The 19,972-nt window shown below is 42.6% G+C and overlaps 1 protein-coding gene across 1 annotated transcript in view; it reads left to right on the top strand.

The window, feature by feature from the left end:
- Positions 1-19,972, top strand: part of LOC124622430 (high mobility group protein 20A) — a 100,029-nt gene that overhangs the window by 23,466 nt on the left and 56,591 nt on the right. Inside the window, exon 4 of the mRNA XM_047148125.1 lies at positions 18,565-18,714. Within this exon, the coding sequence (XP_047004081.1) occupies positions 18,565-18,714 (150 nt within the window). The remainder of the gene's footprint in view (positions 1-18,564; positions 18,715-19,972) is intronic.

Here is a 19,972-nt window from a genome sequence, read left to right as displayed (position 1 = left end):
GAGATTACTAACCCACATGCAAGTAAACACAAGAATAGCACAGCATAGTCAGCAGTAGAGTACATCAGAGGATGAGCACCTGCCGTACCGTCCTTACATAGGGAAAAGCTATAGTAGGCAGTATAGTGGGGCAGGTGCTGTGCTGTATGCATGAGTTATAGCAACCTCTTTAGCCAGCCTCTATAGTCGGGGATAGTGGAGGCCTGTCCAGCAAACCCTGCTGAACTAGGTGAACAGCATAGCATAAAACCAGATCGGCAGCAACATCAGTTGTGATCTGGGAGCCAGTAATAGAAAACCCTTAGAGAAAAGGTGCTCCTCCGATGTGGGCATCAGGACAACTTGACGCATCCATGGTGTCTGTGGCAGGCACTGCAGGTGATGACAGCAGCAGCGGAAGGAGAGTCCAGGCTGGAACTGGTGAATAAGAACAGAAGTGGCACAACCGTGGATGTGTGCAGCAGCCACTAGCCCTCGAAGTAGCAGAAGAGGTGATGAGTGACAAGGGTACAGAAAGCATCTCGACATCCTGAACCTTGATGTAGTGGAACTGTGCTCTGCTGGCGAATCAGTGACAAGGGGAGGGGGGGGGGGGTCACAGCCTGCAACGGGGCTTCACAGGGAGGTCCAGCAGCAGGCATCGGGGCACTCCAGAGGAGAGGCATGAGGTAGTGACATCTAACAGGAAGGTGGGTCTGCTCTCACAGAAGGGGCGCTCTGCGAGATCTGGACACTTGCTAAAGGAGGACAAGGCGGGGGTGTCAGACGTGCAGACCTTGCCGTGGCACAAAGAAGTAGCTGGTCATGATGACACGCCACCAGCCTGTCACTGGCGTTCATCATACAGAGGTGGCTGCACCAATTGCTGTGGAAAAGGAGGGGCTGTCATATGGCAAATGCCTTAACAAGTGCAGAAATCAGGCATTGTCTGAGACACAAACTGAGGACCATTATCCATTCCAAGTGTACATGGCAATCCTTCAGTAGAAAAAATTTTGGGAAGGGTCTGACCCATAGTGATGGTTGACATAGAAGGACAGCAGACAACTTACAAAAATTGAGAGAAGCCATCAACAACCAACAACCAATAAGAAGTGAGGAAGGATCCCACAAAATCAATGTGGATGTCTTACCACTGGCAGCCTACAAAGAGAGCAACACCCTTATCACCATCTGTTGTGTATCGCACACTGATAGCAAGCCACGACAAGACAAATAATTTCACCGTTGATGCTGAGCCAAAAAACATGCTACAGGTCAGTGACTTGGTGCATGAGACTCCCCAATGCCCCTGGTGTATGAATTGTAGCACATCCCACTGGAGGGCTGGTGGGACCACCAACCTAGGTTGCAACATGTCCGTAGCTTTAAAAAAAAAAAAAAACTCAGCCACTGAAAGGCACTCGCAGAGGGCAGTATAGTTATGTAAAGAATCAGAAGCCTTGCCCAGAGATGTGGCTGGTGAACCATGTTGAACAAAGTGAACAGCCTGGTGCAAAACCTGATCAGCAGCAACAGCAGCTGTGATCTGGGAGCCCGTAATAGGAAACCTCCCACTGTATGTTGTGCTTCAACATCTAAGTTTAAATATTGGAGCTCATTGTGATCAAAAGTACGATCTGGCCCCATTGGAAGCCAGGACAGTGCATTGGCATTGGCATGCCACATGGTAGACCAAAATGTATTTCATAGTTCTAGTGAGATAGAAACAAGGCCCAACATTGGATATGATGTGCTGCCTTTTTGAGCAATGAAGCAGAAGGATTAAACAATGAAACCAAAGGCTTGTGGTCTGTAATGAGGTGGAACTTGGACCCTTATAAGAATACATTAAACTTTTTGAGAGCATAGGCAATATCAAGCATTACCTTTTCAACTTGGGAGTAGCCCTGCTGAGCAGAGAAAAGCATTTTTGGATGCATAAGCTGTCAGACAGTTGGAACTATTATAACAATGAGCAAGAGCGGTCCCAAGGCCTTATTGGGACTCGTCCATAGCCAAGATTAGGTGGTGGCCAGGATGCAAAGTAGCCAAACAAGGAGCAAAATGTAATTTACTCGTAGATTTCAAAAGTGTAAACACCTGCTCGCAGGCCAGTGTCCACTGAAGAGAAACAACCTTGTGAAGTAATTCGTGGAGAAGGTGGGCCAACTTGGCCACAGCCGGAATGAATTTAAGATAGTAGGTAATTTTTGGTATAAACGCTTGGAGATCTTTGACATTTGTTGGACGAGGCTGAACCGTGACAGCTGTGACATGGTAACGCAAAGGCTTTTGCACCATCCCAAGAAACCTCAAACCCCAGATTCACAATTGATGGCTGCAAGAAGTCAGAGTTAACCAAGTTGCACTTGAAACCAGTATGTGAGACCAAGTGAACAATGAGCGTAAGTGTCCATCCGTGAATTCACGTATCATGACGATGTCATCAAGATAGTTGATGCATCCTGGAATGAATATCATCAATTGTTCCAAAAAAAGCTGAAAAATCCCAGGGGCACTAGCCGTACCAAATGGGATGTGCTGACATTGGTACAACCCAAAGGGTGTGTTCATCAGAAGGAGCCATTTCCAATCCTCATCCAACAGAATTTGTACATAGGCTTCAGATTTTAGAAAAAAACTGACCCCCTGCGAATTTGGCCAATAACTCTTCCTGACGGGGTAAAGGGTAGGTGTCAAAGACAGATTGACCGTTGACAGACACATTAAAGTTGTCACAGAAGTGAAGCTGAACATTTGGTTTTTTAACAATCACATAGGGGGTAGAGCACTCACTTGGCATAAAGGCTGGATGACCCCAATAACTTCAGTACGTTCAACTTGGATTTCACTGTATCATACAAGTCCATTGGAATAAGTCACGCACAAAAGAAATGCGGCCATGCCGTAGGTTTCAGAGTAATGTGGGCTGTAAAATTAGTGGCACAACCCAACCCCTCCGAAAAAAGAGAGAAGAATTCAGGACATACAGAATCTAATTGCTGGTAAGGCACCTGGTCAGACTTGAGGTGCACTGCATCTGCAATAAAAAAAAAAAAATAAAATAAAATAAAAAAACCAAAAGCAGTGAAAGCATCCAGACCAACCAGATTGTCGACAGTAGTATCATCCATTACCAAAAAAATCAAGGAATGAACCACCGATTTATACACAGTTGGTGTTGTAAATTCCCTCAAAATTGGAATATGCTGCTTGATGTAACTCACCAACTGTTGAGTAACAGGAGATAACACCAGAGATCTGAAGTTGATGTAAGTCTGTGTGTTCAGCAATGTCACCGCTGCACCCATGTCGGTGTTGTAAATTCCCTCAAAATTGGAATATGCTGCTTGATGTAACTCACCAACTGTTGAGTAACAGGAGATAACACCAGAGATCTGAAGTTGATGTAAGTCTGTGTGTTCAGCAATGTCACCGCTGCACCCATGTCGGTGTTGTAAATTCCCTCAGAATTGGAATATGCTGCTTGATGTAACTCACCAACTGTTGAGTAACAGGAGATAACACCAGAGATCTGAAGTTGATGTAAGTCTGTGTGTTCAGCAATGTCACCGCTGCACCCATGTCCACTTGTTGCCGGAGCACTTTGCTCATCACTCACATTTCAATAAACAATTTTTTAGTTGCATAAGGGCTGCAGATACACAATAAGAACCATGTCCACATCTGCAGGAGAAGGATGAGAACGACACATAGATGCTACACACTGATCAGCCAGAACATTATTACCACCTCCCTAATAGCCAGTATGTCCACCTTTGGCACGGATAAAAGTGGCAACGCATCATGGTATGAAAGCAGTAAAGCCTTGGTAGGTCGCCGGAGGGACTTGGCACCATATCTGCACACACAAGTCGTGTAATTCCCATAAATTCTAGGAGGGGGTCGATGAGCTCTGACACTATGTTCAATCATGTCCCAGGTGGGTTCGATCAGGTTCAGATATGGTGATTTGGAGGACCAGCACATGAATTGGAACTTGCTACTGTGTCTCTCGAACCACTCCTGGCCTTCTGACACGGCACATTACCTTGTTGAAAAATTCCATTGCCATCAAGAATCAAGATCATCATGAAGATGTGTATGGTACTCATTGGCTATCATGGTGCCTTGCACAAGTTCCAGTGGACCCATGAGTGCCCATGTGAATGCTCCCCAGAGCATTACGGAGCTTCTGCCAGTTTGTCTCCATCCCGCAGTACAGTTGTCAAGGAGCTGTTCCTCTGGAAGATGGTGGATTCGCACCCTCCCATTGGCATAATGAAGGAGGTGTCGGAATTCATCAGCCCATGCAGTGGTCAGCCACTGCACCAATCTCCAGTGCCAATGTTCATGTGCCCATTTCAGTTGTAGTTGCCAATGTCGTGGTGTTAACATTGGCACATGCATGAGTCATCAGCTGTGGCTGCCCATTGTTAGAAATGTTAATGCACTTCATGTGCAGACAAATTTTTACTCTGCCCAGCATTAAAGTCTGATGTTAGTTCCACCTGTCCTGTTTTACCATTCTGCCCAGCCTACAATGTCCGACATCTGTACTGTGGAGTGGCTGCCCAATCCCACAACATCTGCATAGGGTTTCACCGTGGTTTAGCCACGTGTTGAAAATTCCACCACAGCACTTTTCGAACACCTGATGAGTTGTGCAGTTTCTGAAATGCTGTGCCAAGTGTCCGGGCCACTACAATCTGCCGTCTGTCAAACTTGGATAAGTCGTGTGCCTACCCCATTCTACACATGAACAGCACGCACACTGATACTACATGCACCACGCATGTGTCCGACTAGCAGTCGTTCCTCACCAGGAATATTCTGGCTGATCAATGTGTGTCCTTTTATTCTACAGTTGTTGCAGGTCACCCAGCACTTAGTGCACACAGCCCTCTCATGTTTCATGAAGCAGTATGGGCAAGATGGGAGTGCCTACCACTGCCATTGCTATGGTTGTGGCTGTTGTTGTTTGGTATGTTGCTCTCCACCGCAACGCAGAGGGCACGTTTGTACCACTGCCACATCACCTTCCCCCTGAGAATGATGCCAAACGACCAGGAGCAGGATCCACCGTGTTAACATCAAACCAAGCCTCAGTCTGATCGCCAGCACCATGAGACATCTCAAAAGATTGGGCAATATTTAACCCTTCAGCCAAAGACAGATTTTTGCACTGTAGTGCACACTGATGCACCTCCTTGCCAGGAGCCAACCAAACTATAGGACCATAGAATCAATGTAGGAATCGTGATGGGCATCGGTAACAAACTGACATTTGCGGCTGAGGCCATGGAGTTTGGCTGCCCAAGCCCCTAAGGCTGATGCGGCTGTTTATGACAGTGCCAGAACTCGACACACATCGCAATGACTTGCATGCATTTATGGTGATAATTAGACAACAACATACACATTTTGTCAAATGAAAGTGATGATGGTTCCTGGAGTGGGGCTAACTGGCACAACAACTGACAAATACGAGGGGAAATCCAAGAGAGAAGCAAAGCCTTGCACATATTAGCATCAGTGACACCAAAGGCAAGCAAGTGTTGCTGAAGCAACTTCTCCTAAGCTTCCTGGTCTTCAGTCGCATCATCGTAGGGAAGGAAGGGTGGCGGGTAGGCTGATGGCCTAGAAGCCTAAATAGTCACAATGACCTACAAATTCATAATAGTAACCATTAGAGTCCGTTGCTGCTCAAGGAGAGACTCGAGCATTGCCTCCATACCCCTCAGGGGGCTCACCACTCTTTAGTAGGTCTCTGCTTGGCTACCACAGGGCACCAGCCTTTGCAGCATCTTTTCCCTTCCCTGTTGAATGTCTATCTTCTTGCTATTCTTTTTCCCCTCCATTGGAGATTATGTCTGGGGTGTTATTGGGAATGTTCTGCATTGCCCATCGCTGACATAGGAATAACCTCACCACTGTTTTTCGTTCCCTTTTCCTTTCTTTGTTTACCTTCTCCTGCCCTTCCTCTGCTTTGGCGTTTGAGGTTGCTCTTTTTCTTTTTCCTTCCTGTGTTCCTCTGAAGTTCATGCCACGTGTCTTGACACATAACAGGTGGCCGGGTAACGTAATTCCCAGCCCCAGGTCGACAGGTAGGGTTCGCATTTACCCCTGGTTACGGGCCAGGCCCAGGGAGGGAGGCCTGAGCTCCCCAAATTGCCGATTGATCCCTCTGTCAGGTGTTCAGGAGGTGTGATCTGTGGTGTGAACAATCACTTAAGGCGGTTGCACCCCCTTGTGAAGGGGGTCCCCACTTGGGAGGAGCACGCCATTGGAAACACTGGTAATCATGGTGGATTTTCTTGCAATGAGCCAGTCATCTTCACAGTCAACATTATGAAACCTAAACGGAATGAAGCTAACGATTCGAAGACCTTTCCAGCTGAACCACAGTTCGTCATAGTTTCACATACTGAAGATGGTCAGTCCTTCGCAATGGTAAATCCGCTTATTATTCAGAAAGGTGTTGGTGCAATTGCCGGTCGTGTGAAATCCTGCTCTCGTTTAGGGAATGGCACTTTGCTTTGGAGACTACTTCTGATTCTCAAATACTACAACTGCTTGCTGCTTCGCTTCTCCACAGCTATCCTGTTCGTGTCAAGGCCCATAGAGCTCTGAATTCTTCCCATGGTGTTAATTACTACAACTGCTTCCTGCTTCGGTTCGCCACAACTATCCTGTTTGTGTCGAGGCCCATAGAGCTCTGAATTCTTTCCATGGTGTTATTTACACTAGGCTGCTCGACAGTCTGACTGAGGCCGAAATCCAATGATACCTCTCTGAGCAAGGTGTCATTGCTGCCCCTCGGGTGATGAAAAAGGTAGATTCCTCCTTAGCGCCCACACACACTCTTCTTCTCACCTTTGATAGAGTGATGCCTCTGTCCAAGATCAAAGCAGCTATGAAATAATCACAGTCCAACCGTACATTCCGAACTAGATGCGCTGCTACCAATGTCGTTGTTTCAACTACTCTCTAATGTCTTGTCGACACCTGGCCAGACATGTAACCTGTGGTAGGGATGCGCATGAGGTTGATTGTCCACCCCCTTCTCCCCGCTGTTATCAACTGCAATGGTGACCGTGGTGACCATGCCACCACCTCTCGAAATTGTCCTGTGTATCTGAATAGGCTGTCCAGGAGATCCGGTAAAGAATAAAGTGCCTTACAGAAAGACTCCAAGAAGTCGAACAAAGGCAAACAGTCTTCTCCTTCGCCAACTCAAATATCCTCTTCAGCGGTGTCGCCACGTGATACCCTCTCCTGGCTGACCTCCATATCACCAGTGTGCACCAATAAACATTTTTCTGCCCTGGACTCTGCAGATCGACAGAGGGAGAATGCTGACACCTCTGTAGATCTCATGCAGCAGGATCTTCCGGCCCCTGCACCCGGCAGCTGCTGAGGTGACATCCCTTCATTTTTTCCCTCCTCCTCTTTCCTCGTTATGACTCTCCTTCAATAGAACCTTCGTGGCCTTTGATCAGACAAAGAGGATTTATGGCTGCTCTTAGAATTCTGGTGTCATCTTGTTCTCTGTATCCAGGAAACAAAATTGCATCCTCATGACTGTTTTGAGCTCCCGCATTTCTTCTCGGTCTGTTTTGACCTACCCTCCAAGGATGACATTCCATCTCATGGGGAGTCATGCTGCTCATATGGAATGACACTCAAAGTCATCCCATCTCCCTGACTAACCACATTGAAGCTGTTGCAGTTCACCTTTTCCTCCCTCACTTGACCTTTTCCCTTTGTGCTGTTTACATCCCTCTGTCATCCAATGTCACCAGGGCAGACTTCCTCCAGCTTACTGGGCAGCTACCTCACACCTTTCTGCTGCTCGGTGGCATTAAAGTGGAACATCCCCGTTGGGTTCTCCCAGAACATGTCAGAGAGGTACCCTCTTGGCTGACCTTCTTAATCAACTTAACCTCTTCTGCCTCAACACAGGAGCACCCACATTCCTTTCTGACTCCTCGCACACTTGTTTCCTTTTGGACTTATCCTTCTGCACTGCCCAGCCTGCCCATTGTCTTGAGTGGTCCATTCTTTCTGACACCTACCCGAATGACCATTTCCCATAGTGATGTACCTTTTGCATTTCTTGCTTACCGCTGCAGAATGTTCCATTCCTTGCACTTCCTCTTTACCACACCGTGTCCCAGTCCCTTGGTGGACTGAGGCGTGCTGCAATGCAATTCATGAACAGAGACATGCTCTCCGTGTTTTTAACCATCATCCTACATGACAAACTGCAGTCATTATAAACAGATACGTGCACAGTGTCATCGCGTTCTTTGGCATAGCAAAAAAGTTAGCTGGATTTCATTCAACCATTCTTTTAACATTTCCACCCCCTCCTCTGTCGTGTGGGCCAACTTTGACAGCTCTCTGGGACCAAGATCCATTCCCCAATTTCCGGCCTGACAGTACAGACTATGTCATCCTGGGCCCTATTGCTATCTCCAACACCTTGGGCCGCCATTTTACAGAAATGTTTAGCTCTGTCTTCCTACTATCACCCTGCCGTCCTCAATAGGAAACGAGTGGAGGAGACTTGGTTAATACCCTTCTCTTCTCAGATTTGAGAGTGCTACCATGCCACCTTTACTATGAGGGAACTAGATCATGCTATCAGTTCATCCCGATCCTTCGCCCCGGGGGCAGGTGCTGTTCACCTTCAGATGTTGCAGCACCTTTTTCGTGTGGGCAAGCACTTTCTGCTTAATATGTACAACCACATCTGGGCAGAGGGCACATTTCCCAGATGCTGCTGTGAAGCCACTGTCATACCCATACCTAAGCATTGTAAGGACAAACACCTTCCTTCTAGCTAACACCCCAACTCTCTCACCAGCTGTGTTTGCAAGGTGATGGAACTTATTCATGCCTGGCTGGTATAGTGGTTCGAATCACGCCATTCTGCAGTCGACCATCTTGTCACTTTGTCCACCTGTGTCATGAATGGTTTTCTGTGGAAATCCCAGACTGTGGCCGTGTTTTTCGATTTGGAGAAGGCCTATGACACCTGCTGGTGAACTGGTATCCTCTGTACTCTCTGCATGTGGGGCTTCTGTAGCCGCCTGCCCCATTTCCTTGAGGAATTTTAAAGACCGAGTTTTCAATGTGCGTTTGGGTTCTGCCTTTTTCGGACACCTTTATCTAGGAAAACAGTGGGCTTCAGGGTTCCGTCCTGAGCGTCTTCCTCTTTGCTATCGCCATTAACCCTATAATGGCCAGTCTCCCACCAGGCATCTGCAGCTTCCCTTTTGTTGATGGTTTTGCCATCTATTGCAGTTCTCCGTGGACCTGTCTCATTGAGCGACATTTTCAACACTGTCTCAGTCATCTTTACTCATGGAGCATCAACAGTGGCTTCTGTTTTTTTACTGACAAAACTATTTGTATGAATTTCTTGTGGCGCAATTGGTTTCTCCCACAGTTTTTACATCTTGGCCCTGTTGCTATTCCATTCATTGAAACTACGAAATTCCTAGGGCTCATGCTCGATAGGAAACACTCTTGGTCCTCCCATGTGTCTTACCTGGCAACTCACTGTACAGTCCCTCAATGTCCTATGTGTCCTCAATGGTACCTCCTGGGGTACAGACCGAACCACCCTCCTCTGTTTGTACCAGTCCCTTTTCCATTTGAAACTAGACTATGGGTGCTTTGTTTATGCATCTGCATGCCTGTTCCCCTTAGGCCATCTCAACACCACCATCACTCAATACTCACCATCATGGCATCCGTTTGGCCACTGGCGCCTTTTACACTAGCCCAGTTGAGAGTCAGTATGCCGAAGCTGCTGAACTACCGCCGTCTGACTGCTGTGACTTTCTCTTCAGCAGGCATGCATGCCATTTGTCAGCAATGCATGACCACCCATCCTATGCCTCCTTTTTCAGTGACTCCATTGATCGCCAGTATGGGGCACGTCCCTCTTCTCTGTTACCTCCTGGAGTCCACATTTGGCTCTTGCTCTGGCAACTTGAAGTTATAACGATTGGATCCCATCCTTGTCACCAATTGTTATAACTTCAAGTTGAACAAATATATTTCAAGGACAACGCAATACATGAAAGTCACAGATCAAGTAAACAGAGTAAGACATGTGTACACTTTAACAGTCAAATCCTAACTGAGTCCAAGTCTAGCGGCCGCTGGCTGGCTGGCCACTTAGGTGACGCTGCTGCTGCATGGCTGGCAGACAGCGCCGCATGTAGAGGACGCGTGTGACTGCACGGCGGCACTTTGAAAGATCGGCAAGTCACAACACATTAAAACCCTGATATTCATTTATAAACACCCTGTAAATTTATGTTAATCGAACCTAATGGTAATAAATGTAGCACCCCCCTTCCCCCTTATGAATTTTTTCAATGTCTTCCTTTAATCTGACCTGGTGGAGATCCCAAACACTGAAGTCATACTCAAGAATGGGTCATACTAGTGTTCAAAAAACGAAGATGATGTGACTTACCAAACGAAAGCGCTGGCAGGTTGATAGACACACAAACATACACACAAAATTCAAGCTTTCGCAACCAACGGTTGCTTCATCAGGAAAGAGGGAAGGAGAGGGAAAGACAAAAGGATGTGGGTTTTAAGGGAGAGGGTACGGAGTCATTACAATCCCGGCAGCGGAAAGACTTACCTTAGGGGGAAAAAAGGACGGGTATACACTCGCGCGCGCGCGCGCGCACACACACATATCCATCCGCACATACATAGACATCTCTGCCCAAACTCTTTGCCTTTACAAATGCTGCCAATCAGCTGCTGATAGTGCCTGCACACGCTGTACATGGTACGGAAACAACTGGTTCTCCCATAGCACTCTCCATACAGTGACGTGGTCAACATTACCTTGTACAGCAGCAACTTCTCTGATGCTGACATTAGGGTTATCGCCAACTGCACGAAGAATTGCCTCGTCCATTGCAGGTGTCCTCGTCGTTCTAGGTCTTCCCCAGTCGCGAGTCATAGGCTGGAATGTTCCATGCTCCCTAAGACGCCGATCAATTGCTCCGAACGTCTTCCTGTCGGGACACCTTCGTTCTGGAAATCTGTCTCGATACAAACGTACCGCGCCACGGCTATTGCCTCGTGCTAATCCATACATCAAACGGGCATCTGCCAACTCCGCATTTGCAAACATTGCAGTGACTGCAAAACCACGTTCGTGATGAACACTAACCTGTTGATGCTACGTACTGATGTGCTTGATGCTAGTACTGTAGAGCAATGAGTCGCATGTCAACACAAGCACCGAAGTCAACATTACCTTCCTTCAATTGAGCCAACTGGCGGTGAATCGAGGAAGTACAGTACATACTGATGAAACTAAAATGAGCTCTAACATGGAAATTAAGCGTTTCCAGACACATGTCCACATAACATCTTTTCTTTATGTGTGTGTGAGGAATGTTTCCTGAAAGTTTGGCCATACCTTTTTGTAACACCCTTTATATGCGGTCTCCTTTAAAGGTGAACCGCACTTTCCTAAAACTCTCCCAGTAAAACAATGTGAGCCATTCCCCCTCAACGTTACAATCCTTAAATAGTAGTTCCATTTTATATTGCTTTGCAACATTATGTCTTGATATTTAATTGACCTTGTTGTGTCAAACACCACACTACCAATGCTGCTTTGTAACATTACAGGATTGTTTTTACTACCTATCTGCATTAACTTACATTTTTCTACATTTACAGCTAGCTGCCATTCATCATACCAGCTAGAAATTTAGTCTAAGTCACCTTGTATACTCCTACAGTCACTCGATGATAACAGTTTCCAGTACACCATAGCATCATCAGCAAACAGCCTCAGATTGCTTCACCTTGTCAGCCAGACCATTTGTGTATATAGAGAATAACAGCAATGCTATCACACTTCCCTGGGGCCCCTCCTAATGGTACCCCTATCTCTGATGAACATTTGCTGTCAAGTACAGTGTACAGGTCCTAGTATTTCAGAAGTATTCAAGTCACCAAAAGGTTCAAGATTTGATACACGGACTGTAGTGAAGACAGTGTATACTTCTGACCATTAAAATTTCAAAAACAGGAAGAATATCAAATAATAAAATTTTACTTATTGTGTGTATACAGTATGGTGGAATAATAAGTGGTTAGATTTGTAAGTGATGTGAATGCATACAAGGTGTAAAATTTAGTTCACAGAGCTTCCACCTGTGGCAGCAACAGCAGCTCTGACCTGGCTGGACATCACGTTGAACTGAGAGTGGATGACAGATATGGGTACATCATTCCACGTTGCATCATCATTCATCAGTCACAGTGGCAGGCCAGTCTCTTAGCAACACATAACCAGATGTTTTTAATGGAAAAGACATCTGGAGAAATTACTGGCCTGGACTACAGTTTTTTTGCATTCTTGCATTTTGTTGCTGAAAGATAACATGAGGAGGACATGGAAGTTACAGCAGTGCCAAGAGTCTTAACTCGTCTGAAATGTTAGAGCTGCTGTCCAAATAACCAGTTATGCGACCAAAGGTGTCCAAATTACCGATTATGCAACAAAATATGTCTTACTTACCAGTTATGTGACCGGAGGTGCACATGATTTGTGCTCAGTGGAACCCAGTGCCATCACACCAGGTTCTAGGCTGTAAGATGAATTGCAACACATTCTAGTAGACATTTTTTCTTTGTACAAGAGGCACAAAGTGGTCTTTTGACAAACGACCAACATTCAAAATCAATTTGTGACTGAGAACCTGCTGTGTAATCTTTTCTTATATGCAGAATTTAGGTGACATTACTCCTACCTACTTGTGGGAACTGGGCTACAATGCTTATCATTTCTTTAACCAAACATGTAGTAAACATCATACCAATATTATGAAAAGGAAAGTTGCTGCTCACCATATAGCGGAGATGCTGAGTCGCAGATAGGCACAGCAAAAAGACTGCCATCAACCAATTTTGAGATTTGATGCACGTCATCTTCAGTATGTTACAGTTTTAATGGCCTACAAAGTACTTTGGGAGGAAAGTGATGAAAATACTGGCAATTATGAAACAAATACTTCTCATGAAGTTAACAGTGAAATCAGTGATGACTGTGATTAGAAGGGTGATATTGCTGTTTAATTTGTCTTCATTGCAACATAAAAAATGTGATTAAGGTTGACCATATTGTGAACAGTTTTTGTAATTGTGTAATGTGTGATATTTTTTCTCCACTGATTTTTTTCTCTTTCTTCTTATAGTCAGGCCAGTATGGTATGTAGAAACTATCTCTCTAAAATTTATTGCTGATACACAGTGATATAAATCTTGATTTGTATGCTGAGATATATTAATTTACGTAATTTGTTTATGTAGACATTTTCACATTAAAGTACATTGTGAGAGCAATCAAAGATATCAGATTCAGTGCGGATACCTAGTTTCTTGTCACTGCACTTGCATAAATTATTCCCAAGTTGTACACGTATAAATTATAGAAATCAAGAATGCAGTGTGCAAACTTTTATTTGATCCATTGAAAGTCATTTTATGTTTTATAGATAACACAATTATACCAAGAGTTATTGAGTCTCTGTAACGTAATTTATCAAAATGTGTAATACATATAAATATGTTATTTAAGTGTAACTTTGGGAAAACCATGAAAAAGACTTCATAATCTGTATGTATTATTACAATGTTGTGGCAGTTGCATAAGGCACTGGACTCAAGATCCAAAGGAGTATGGTTCATACTTCACGTAGACAGCAAGATAATTTTTTTATGTATTTCCATTAAGCAATTCAGTAGCTTGGCTTTATGATTACATTGAAAAATGCCACACCTGGTTCCTTTCCACATCCTCCACCAGCTAAGTTTGTGCTCAGATTCTTAATAACATTGTAAATTGATGAGACATTCGTCTTCTTTATATATATATATATATATATATATATATATATATATATATATATATATAGACACACACACACACACACACACACACACACACACACACACACTTATCGCGAATGGACCCAGAAGGATCACGCAAAGCTTTCTGACGTCGTTTCTTCCATACTTCTTTCATTCGTTCTCCATGTTTTCTTTTTCTTTCTTCTGTCCATTTTGTTCCTGGTCTCTTTAGTGCTTCCTTCTCCGACAATACAATTCCTTCTCCGACAATACAATCCACTTTTCCACCTTATTTCTAAAAGTTTTTCTATCTTTGACATCTTTAAGTTCAATATTTGCTTTTTGTAAATCTAATTTTACTTGGCTAATCCATGGTGTTGTTGATTTGACTTTTTCTATGTAGGTGAGAATTCTGTTGGTGAGTCGTGTGGGGGGAAGTCTAGTGACATGTCCATAAAATTTTAATCTTCGCCTTCTTATGTCTGCTGCCAGGTTTGATATAGTTTCTGTGGTTCTTCTTGATTGTATCCGGTATCCTTCTTCTGTTAATTTTGGACCTAAAATCTTTCTCATAATTTTTCGTTCTTCTTTTAGTATTTTTTCTAAATCACATTTTGTGTGGAGTGTGAGCGTTTCACTAGCATATAGTGCTGCTGGCTTAATTACTGCGCAGTAGTGTCTGATTTTTGTGTTCGAGGAGATGCATTTTTTATTGTATATTTCATGTGTCATACCATATGCTCTCTTCATTTTCTGTTGTCTGATCTTCTGTGCAACTTTCTCTCCTCTGGTTGGCTCCAAAATTTCACCTACGTATTTAAAATGTTTTACTCTATTTATTTTTCCATATTTTGTGTTCAAACTGTGTATATGGAATTTCGTACAGAAAAATTCTGTCTTTTGAAACGAAATTTGTAAACCTACTTTATCCGCGCATTCCTTAAGGATCTCTATTTGTTTGGTGGCGATTTCTTCATCATCTGCAAGTATGGCCAAGTCGTCCGCGAATGCTAAACAAGATATCTCCACGTTGTCTTTGGTTCTACCAAGATGGATTGGTTTCCAGTAGGATTGATTTTTTAATTCTTTTTCCCATTCCTTAATGACTTTATCCAGGACTATATTAAACAGAAGTGGAGATAGCCCGTCACCTTGACGTACTCCAGTTTTTATGAGAAAAGGTTCAGAGATTTCTCCCCTGAATTTAACTTTAGATACAGTGTCTGTCAGTGATTCTTTGATAAGCCTTAGTGTTTTGGAGTCAAGTCCAAGTTCCTCTAAAATGTTAAACAAAGATTGCCGGTCAATTGAGTCATAGGCTTTCTTAAAATCTACAAATGTACAAATTATGGGGGCATTTCTAATTGCTTTGTGTTTTAATATTGTCTTTAAATTAAATATTTGTTCTATGCATGAGCGACCGGGGCGGAAGCCTGCTTGATAATCACCCATTTGGCGTTCCAGCTGCTCTTGTGTTCTTTTCAGCAGACATGTTGAGAGAATTTTGTAGGTGACTTGTAAAAGTGAGATTGCCCTGTAGTTATTGACATTTGTTCTGTCTCCTTCTTTATGTAACGGGTGAATAAGGGCACATTTCCAATCCTCTGGTAATTTTTCTGTTTCCCATATTTTTGTTATTATTTTTGTGAGCTCTTGCAACGTCTTTGGTCCTAGGTTTTTTAATAGCTCTGCAACAATGCCATCTTCGCCAGATGTTCTATTATTTTTTAAGTTTTTAATGTGACATTTGATTTCTTCTTGTGTTGGTGGTAATGAATCCGGTTGAGCGTTGGCACTGATTTCTTTGGGAAACCTTAAACTAGGTTCTGGGCAATTTAGTAGGTTAGAAAAATATTGAGCCAATACTTGGCAGTTTTCCTGGTTTGTTAGGGCTAATTTACCATCTGGTTTTCTGAAACATAAATTTTGAGGGATATATCCTCGTATTTTATCTGCGAAAGTTCTGTAGAAGTCTCTTGTATTATAGTTTTGGAAATTTTCTTCTATGGCATCCAGTTGTGCCTTTGTGTACTTCCTTTTTGCTTGCCTAATAGATTTTGAAACCTGTTTTCTAACCTCGTTAAATAAATGTAGACTTTCTTGTGATTTTTTACTGTTATATTCTTGAAATGCCTTTTTTCTCCTTTCCAATGCATTTTCACAGTCTGAATCCCACCAAGGGTGTTTGAATATCTTTTTCAAGGGAATAGTTTCCTTAGCTATTAGCGTGATTTTAGAATGAAATTCTTCCCATGTGTTTGCCTTTTCCTTCTCCCATTCTTCTTTTACTTTAGATTCTTTAATCTTCTTGGTGTCATATTTCTGTATTTCTGTTTTCTTCTGATGACTTCTTCGTGCTGTAAACTTGATTTTAATTCTAGTTAGGTAATGGTCTGAATCAATGTTTGCTCCTCTGCGTACTTGGACGTCGTAAATTTCTTTTTGTACTGGGTATGAAATCGCCACATGATCTATTTGAAACTCGTCAATTTGTTGTATAGGAGATCTCCATGTCTTTTGTTTTCTTGGACATTTTATTAGAGATGTTGACATTATCTTCAGGTTATTCTGCTTACATAGTTCGACGAGCCTTGTACCATTTTTATTGGTAAATTTATGTGCAGGATATTTGCCTACGGTTTTTTGGTGGATTTTCTCTCTACCAATTTGGGCATTAAAATCGCCGAGTAGAACTTTTGTATCATCTTTTGGAATCTTGGCCATTATATTCTCCAAATTTTCCCAGAACTTTTCTGTTTCTATGGGGTTTTTCTTGTTGTCTCCGTTTGTGGGAGCATGAACATTAACCATTGTGTATGTTTTGTTGGCACATTGTAAGCGCATCGTCATTATCCTATTATTTACGGGAGTAACTTCCTTGATGGAGCTGAGCACGCTCTTGTGTATGATAAACGCCATCCCGAGATGGGGGGCTCCTCTTCCGATTCGTTTATCCGTCTTGCTCTTAAAGATGCGATAGTTGCCATAATCTGATGTTTCTTCATCTGTAAAACGTGTCTCCTGTAAAGCTAGTATTACTATCTTTTGCTTTTGAAGTTCTGTTGTAAGGTTTAGAAGTTTTCCTGGTTGGATTAATGTATTTATGTTAAAGGTTCCAATGTATGTAGGTGTTTTAAGTGGAAGTTTGCCAGAGAGCTCCGACTTTCTCTGATGTAATCGTGTAAGTCCAGGTTCCCCAGAATCCGAATTCCTGGTTGCCATCTGTTGATGGGTGGATTGGTTACCACCTGGGGTAATGTTGTTATTACTTGCACGAGTCATACTTGCTTGTAATCAAGTTGGTCCAGTGTTTCCACTGGGTGTTTAGAACCAGGGATTGTTAGTTCCTGGCGCATTATAACCAGCCGCACATTGTGTGAACAGACGCTGACCAGGATACCGATGTTTTTTTAAACAAAGATGATGTGACTTACCAAACGAAAGCACTGGCAGGTCGACCTGCCAGCGCTTTCCTTTGGTAAGTCACATCATCTTTGTTTTTTGATAAATTTTTCCCGTGGGAATGTTCCCCCCCCCCCCCCCCCCCCTCTCTCTCTCTCTCTCTCTCTCTCTCTCTCTCTCTCTCTCTCTCTCTCTATATATATATATATATATATATATATATATATATATATAATTTTATGTCAGTTATGTGGAATGAGTCTGTTTAGCAAGTACTTGCACACAATCTTAAGAGCAAAACTTCAACATGCATAGTCACGATGGAGTGGCATGTAGACTGACTGAACCGTAATTTACACAATCCTTTGCTGAGTATATATATATATATATATATATAAAAAATAGAGGGAAACATTCCACGTACGAAAAATATATCTAAAAACAAAGATGATGTGACTTACCAAGTGAAAGTGCTGGCAGGTCGACAGACACACAAACAAACACAAACATACACACAAAATTCAAGCTTTCGCAACAAAGTGTTGCCTCATCCTGATGAGGCAACAGTTTGTTGCGAAAGCTTGAATTTTGTGTGTATGTTTGTGTTTGTTTGGGTGTCTATCGACCTGCCAGTGCTTTCGTTTGGTAAGTCACATCATCTTTGTTTATATATATGCCTCTTGTACTTTGAATTACTGTAGTTAGCTAATTTCTTATTCTGTACTTCATTTGCACAATTTTATGTCAGTTATGTGGAATGAGTCTGTTTAGCAAGTACTTGCACACAATCTTAAGAGCAAAACTTCAACATGCATAGTCACGATGGAGTGGCATGTAGACTGACTGAACCGTAATTTACACAATCCTTTGCTGAGTATGTGCTGAAGTTACCTTTCTGTATCAAAATAGACATTGACTATGTATTATCCTATTACAAAAATTAACCTGAAAGTAAGTAACGATATAATTAATAGTAAAATTTATATTTTCATTTCATGAAAAGAGGAAAAACATATTGAGAAGGTTACAAATAATTCCGTGTAAGATTAGGGAAATTCCAACAGTTGGGTAATTTGCATTATTTAGCAACAGATTATAGGAATTCAGTTCATTCTGTGACATGATTAAAATAATTTTTCGACATTGTACTGCATATAGTCTGCAGGTACCAAATCTGCATGGTTGTTTATTTGTGAAAACAGCTTTATTAGTTTGAATCCATACATGTATGCACTTCATAATTTATTATCAATTTTATTTCAATTCCAGAGCTATCTAGATGCTGCTGAACAGGATCGTGAACGCTATGTCAGAGAACTAAATGCCTATAAACAAACAGAAGCTTATCGTCTATTCACACAGAAGCAAGTGGAGAAGAAACAGCGTCAAGATAAACAAGTAGAGCAAGTTGTCCAAGAGGTAACTTTAAAAAAATCATTGTTGATTACATCAGCTCTGTGACTTTAGAACATACCTCTGTCCAGACTGCTCCTGAATCACAAGTGTGGACCTTCCAACATTCTCACTATGGTATTTGACTAAACATTACATCACTTTATATTAAGCAGGAGGCCTTAATTCAAATTCATTCCATGATAAGCTGTACCAAACAGAGATAACTGGACATTCATGAGGAGACCTTTCTTGTTGCACTGCTGGAGTAGCAGTTGGAGAAAGTGTACCTAAGAAGATGATAGCAAATATTGCAAAGCTACAACTATGTTACAGTTATAAATTTGATTATTTTTATTTTTCACTTTATTTTGCACATTTTTGGCGTAGAAATTAAGTGAATTATTATAAACCACATATATTTCATAAATATAAGGGGCAGTCAAATGAAAATGAGATAGATGGAAAAAAGTAAGTAAAACTGTGTGGAGCAATAAGTAAAATAAGAGAAAGACAACCAGATTAGATTAGATTAGTACTTGTTCCATAGATCATGAATACGACACTTTGTAATGATGTGTAACGTGTCAGGATAATAAAAGGTGTCTATACTTTTTTTGTGAGCGTTGGCAAATTACCCACTTACTATATCCAAAAACTCATCCAATGAGTAGAAGGAGTTGCCATTAAGAAATTCTTATAATTTCCTTTTAAATGCTATATGGCTATCTGTCAGACTTTTGATGCTATTAGGTAAGTGACAAAAGACTTTTGTGGCAGCATAATTTACCCCCTTCTGAGCCAAAGTTAGATTTAACCTTGAGTAATGAAGATCATCCTTTCTCCTAGTGTTGTAGCCATGTACACTGCTATTGCTTTTGAATTTGTTTGGATTGTTAATAACAAATTTCGTAAGTGAATATATATATATATATAGAACCATTACACCAACAACCTGAAAACAACTTTCGCATCCCGCAACTACCCTCCCGACCGTGTATAGAAGCAAATAACCAGAGCCACTTCCTCATCCCCTCAAGCCCAGAGCCTCCCACAGAAGAACCCCAAAAGTGCCCCACTTGTGACAGGATACATTCCGGGACTGGATCAGACTCTGAATGTGGCTCTCCAGCAGGGATACGACTTCCTCAAATCCTGTCCTGAAATGAGATCCATCCTTCATGAAATCCTCCCCACTCCACCAAGAGTGTCTTTCCGCCGTCCACCTAACCTTCGTAACCTCTTAGTTCATCCCTGTGAAATCTCCAAACCACCTTCCCTACCC

Source organism: Schistocerca americana, chromosome 7 (assembly GCF_021461395.2).
Source record: "Schistocerca americana isolate TAMUIC-IGC-003095 chromosome 7, iqSchAmer2.1, whole genome shotgun sequence".
Lineage (NCBI taxonomy): Eukaryota > Metazoa > Arthropoda > Insecta > Orthoptera > Acrididae > Schistocerca > Schistocerca americana.
Note: the sequence above shows the minus strand (reverse complement) of the source record. Positions and strands in the feature narration are given on the sequence as shown.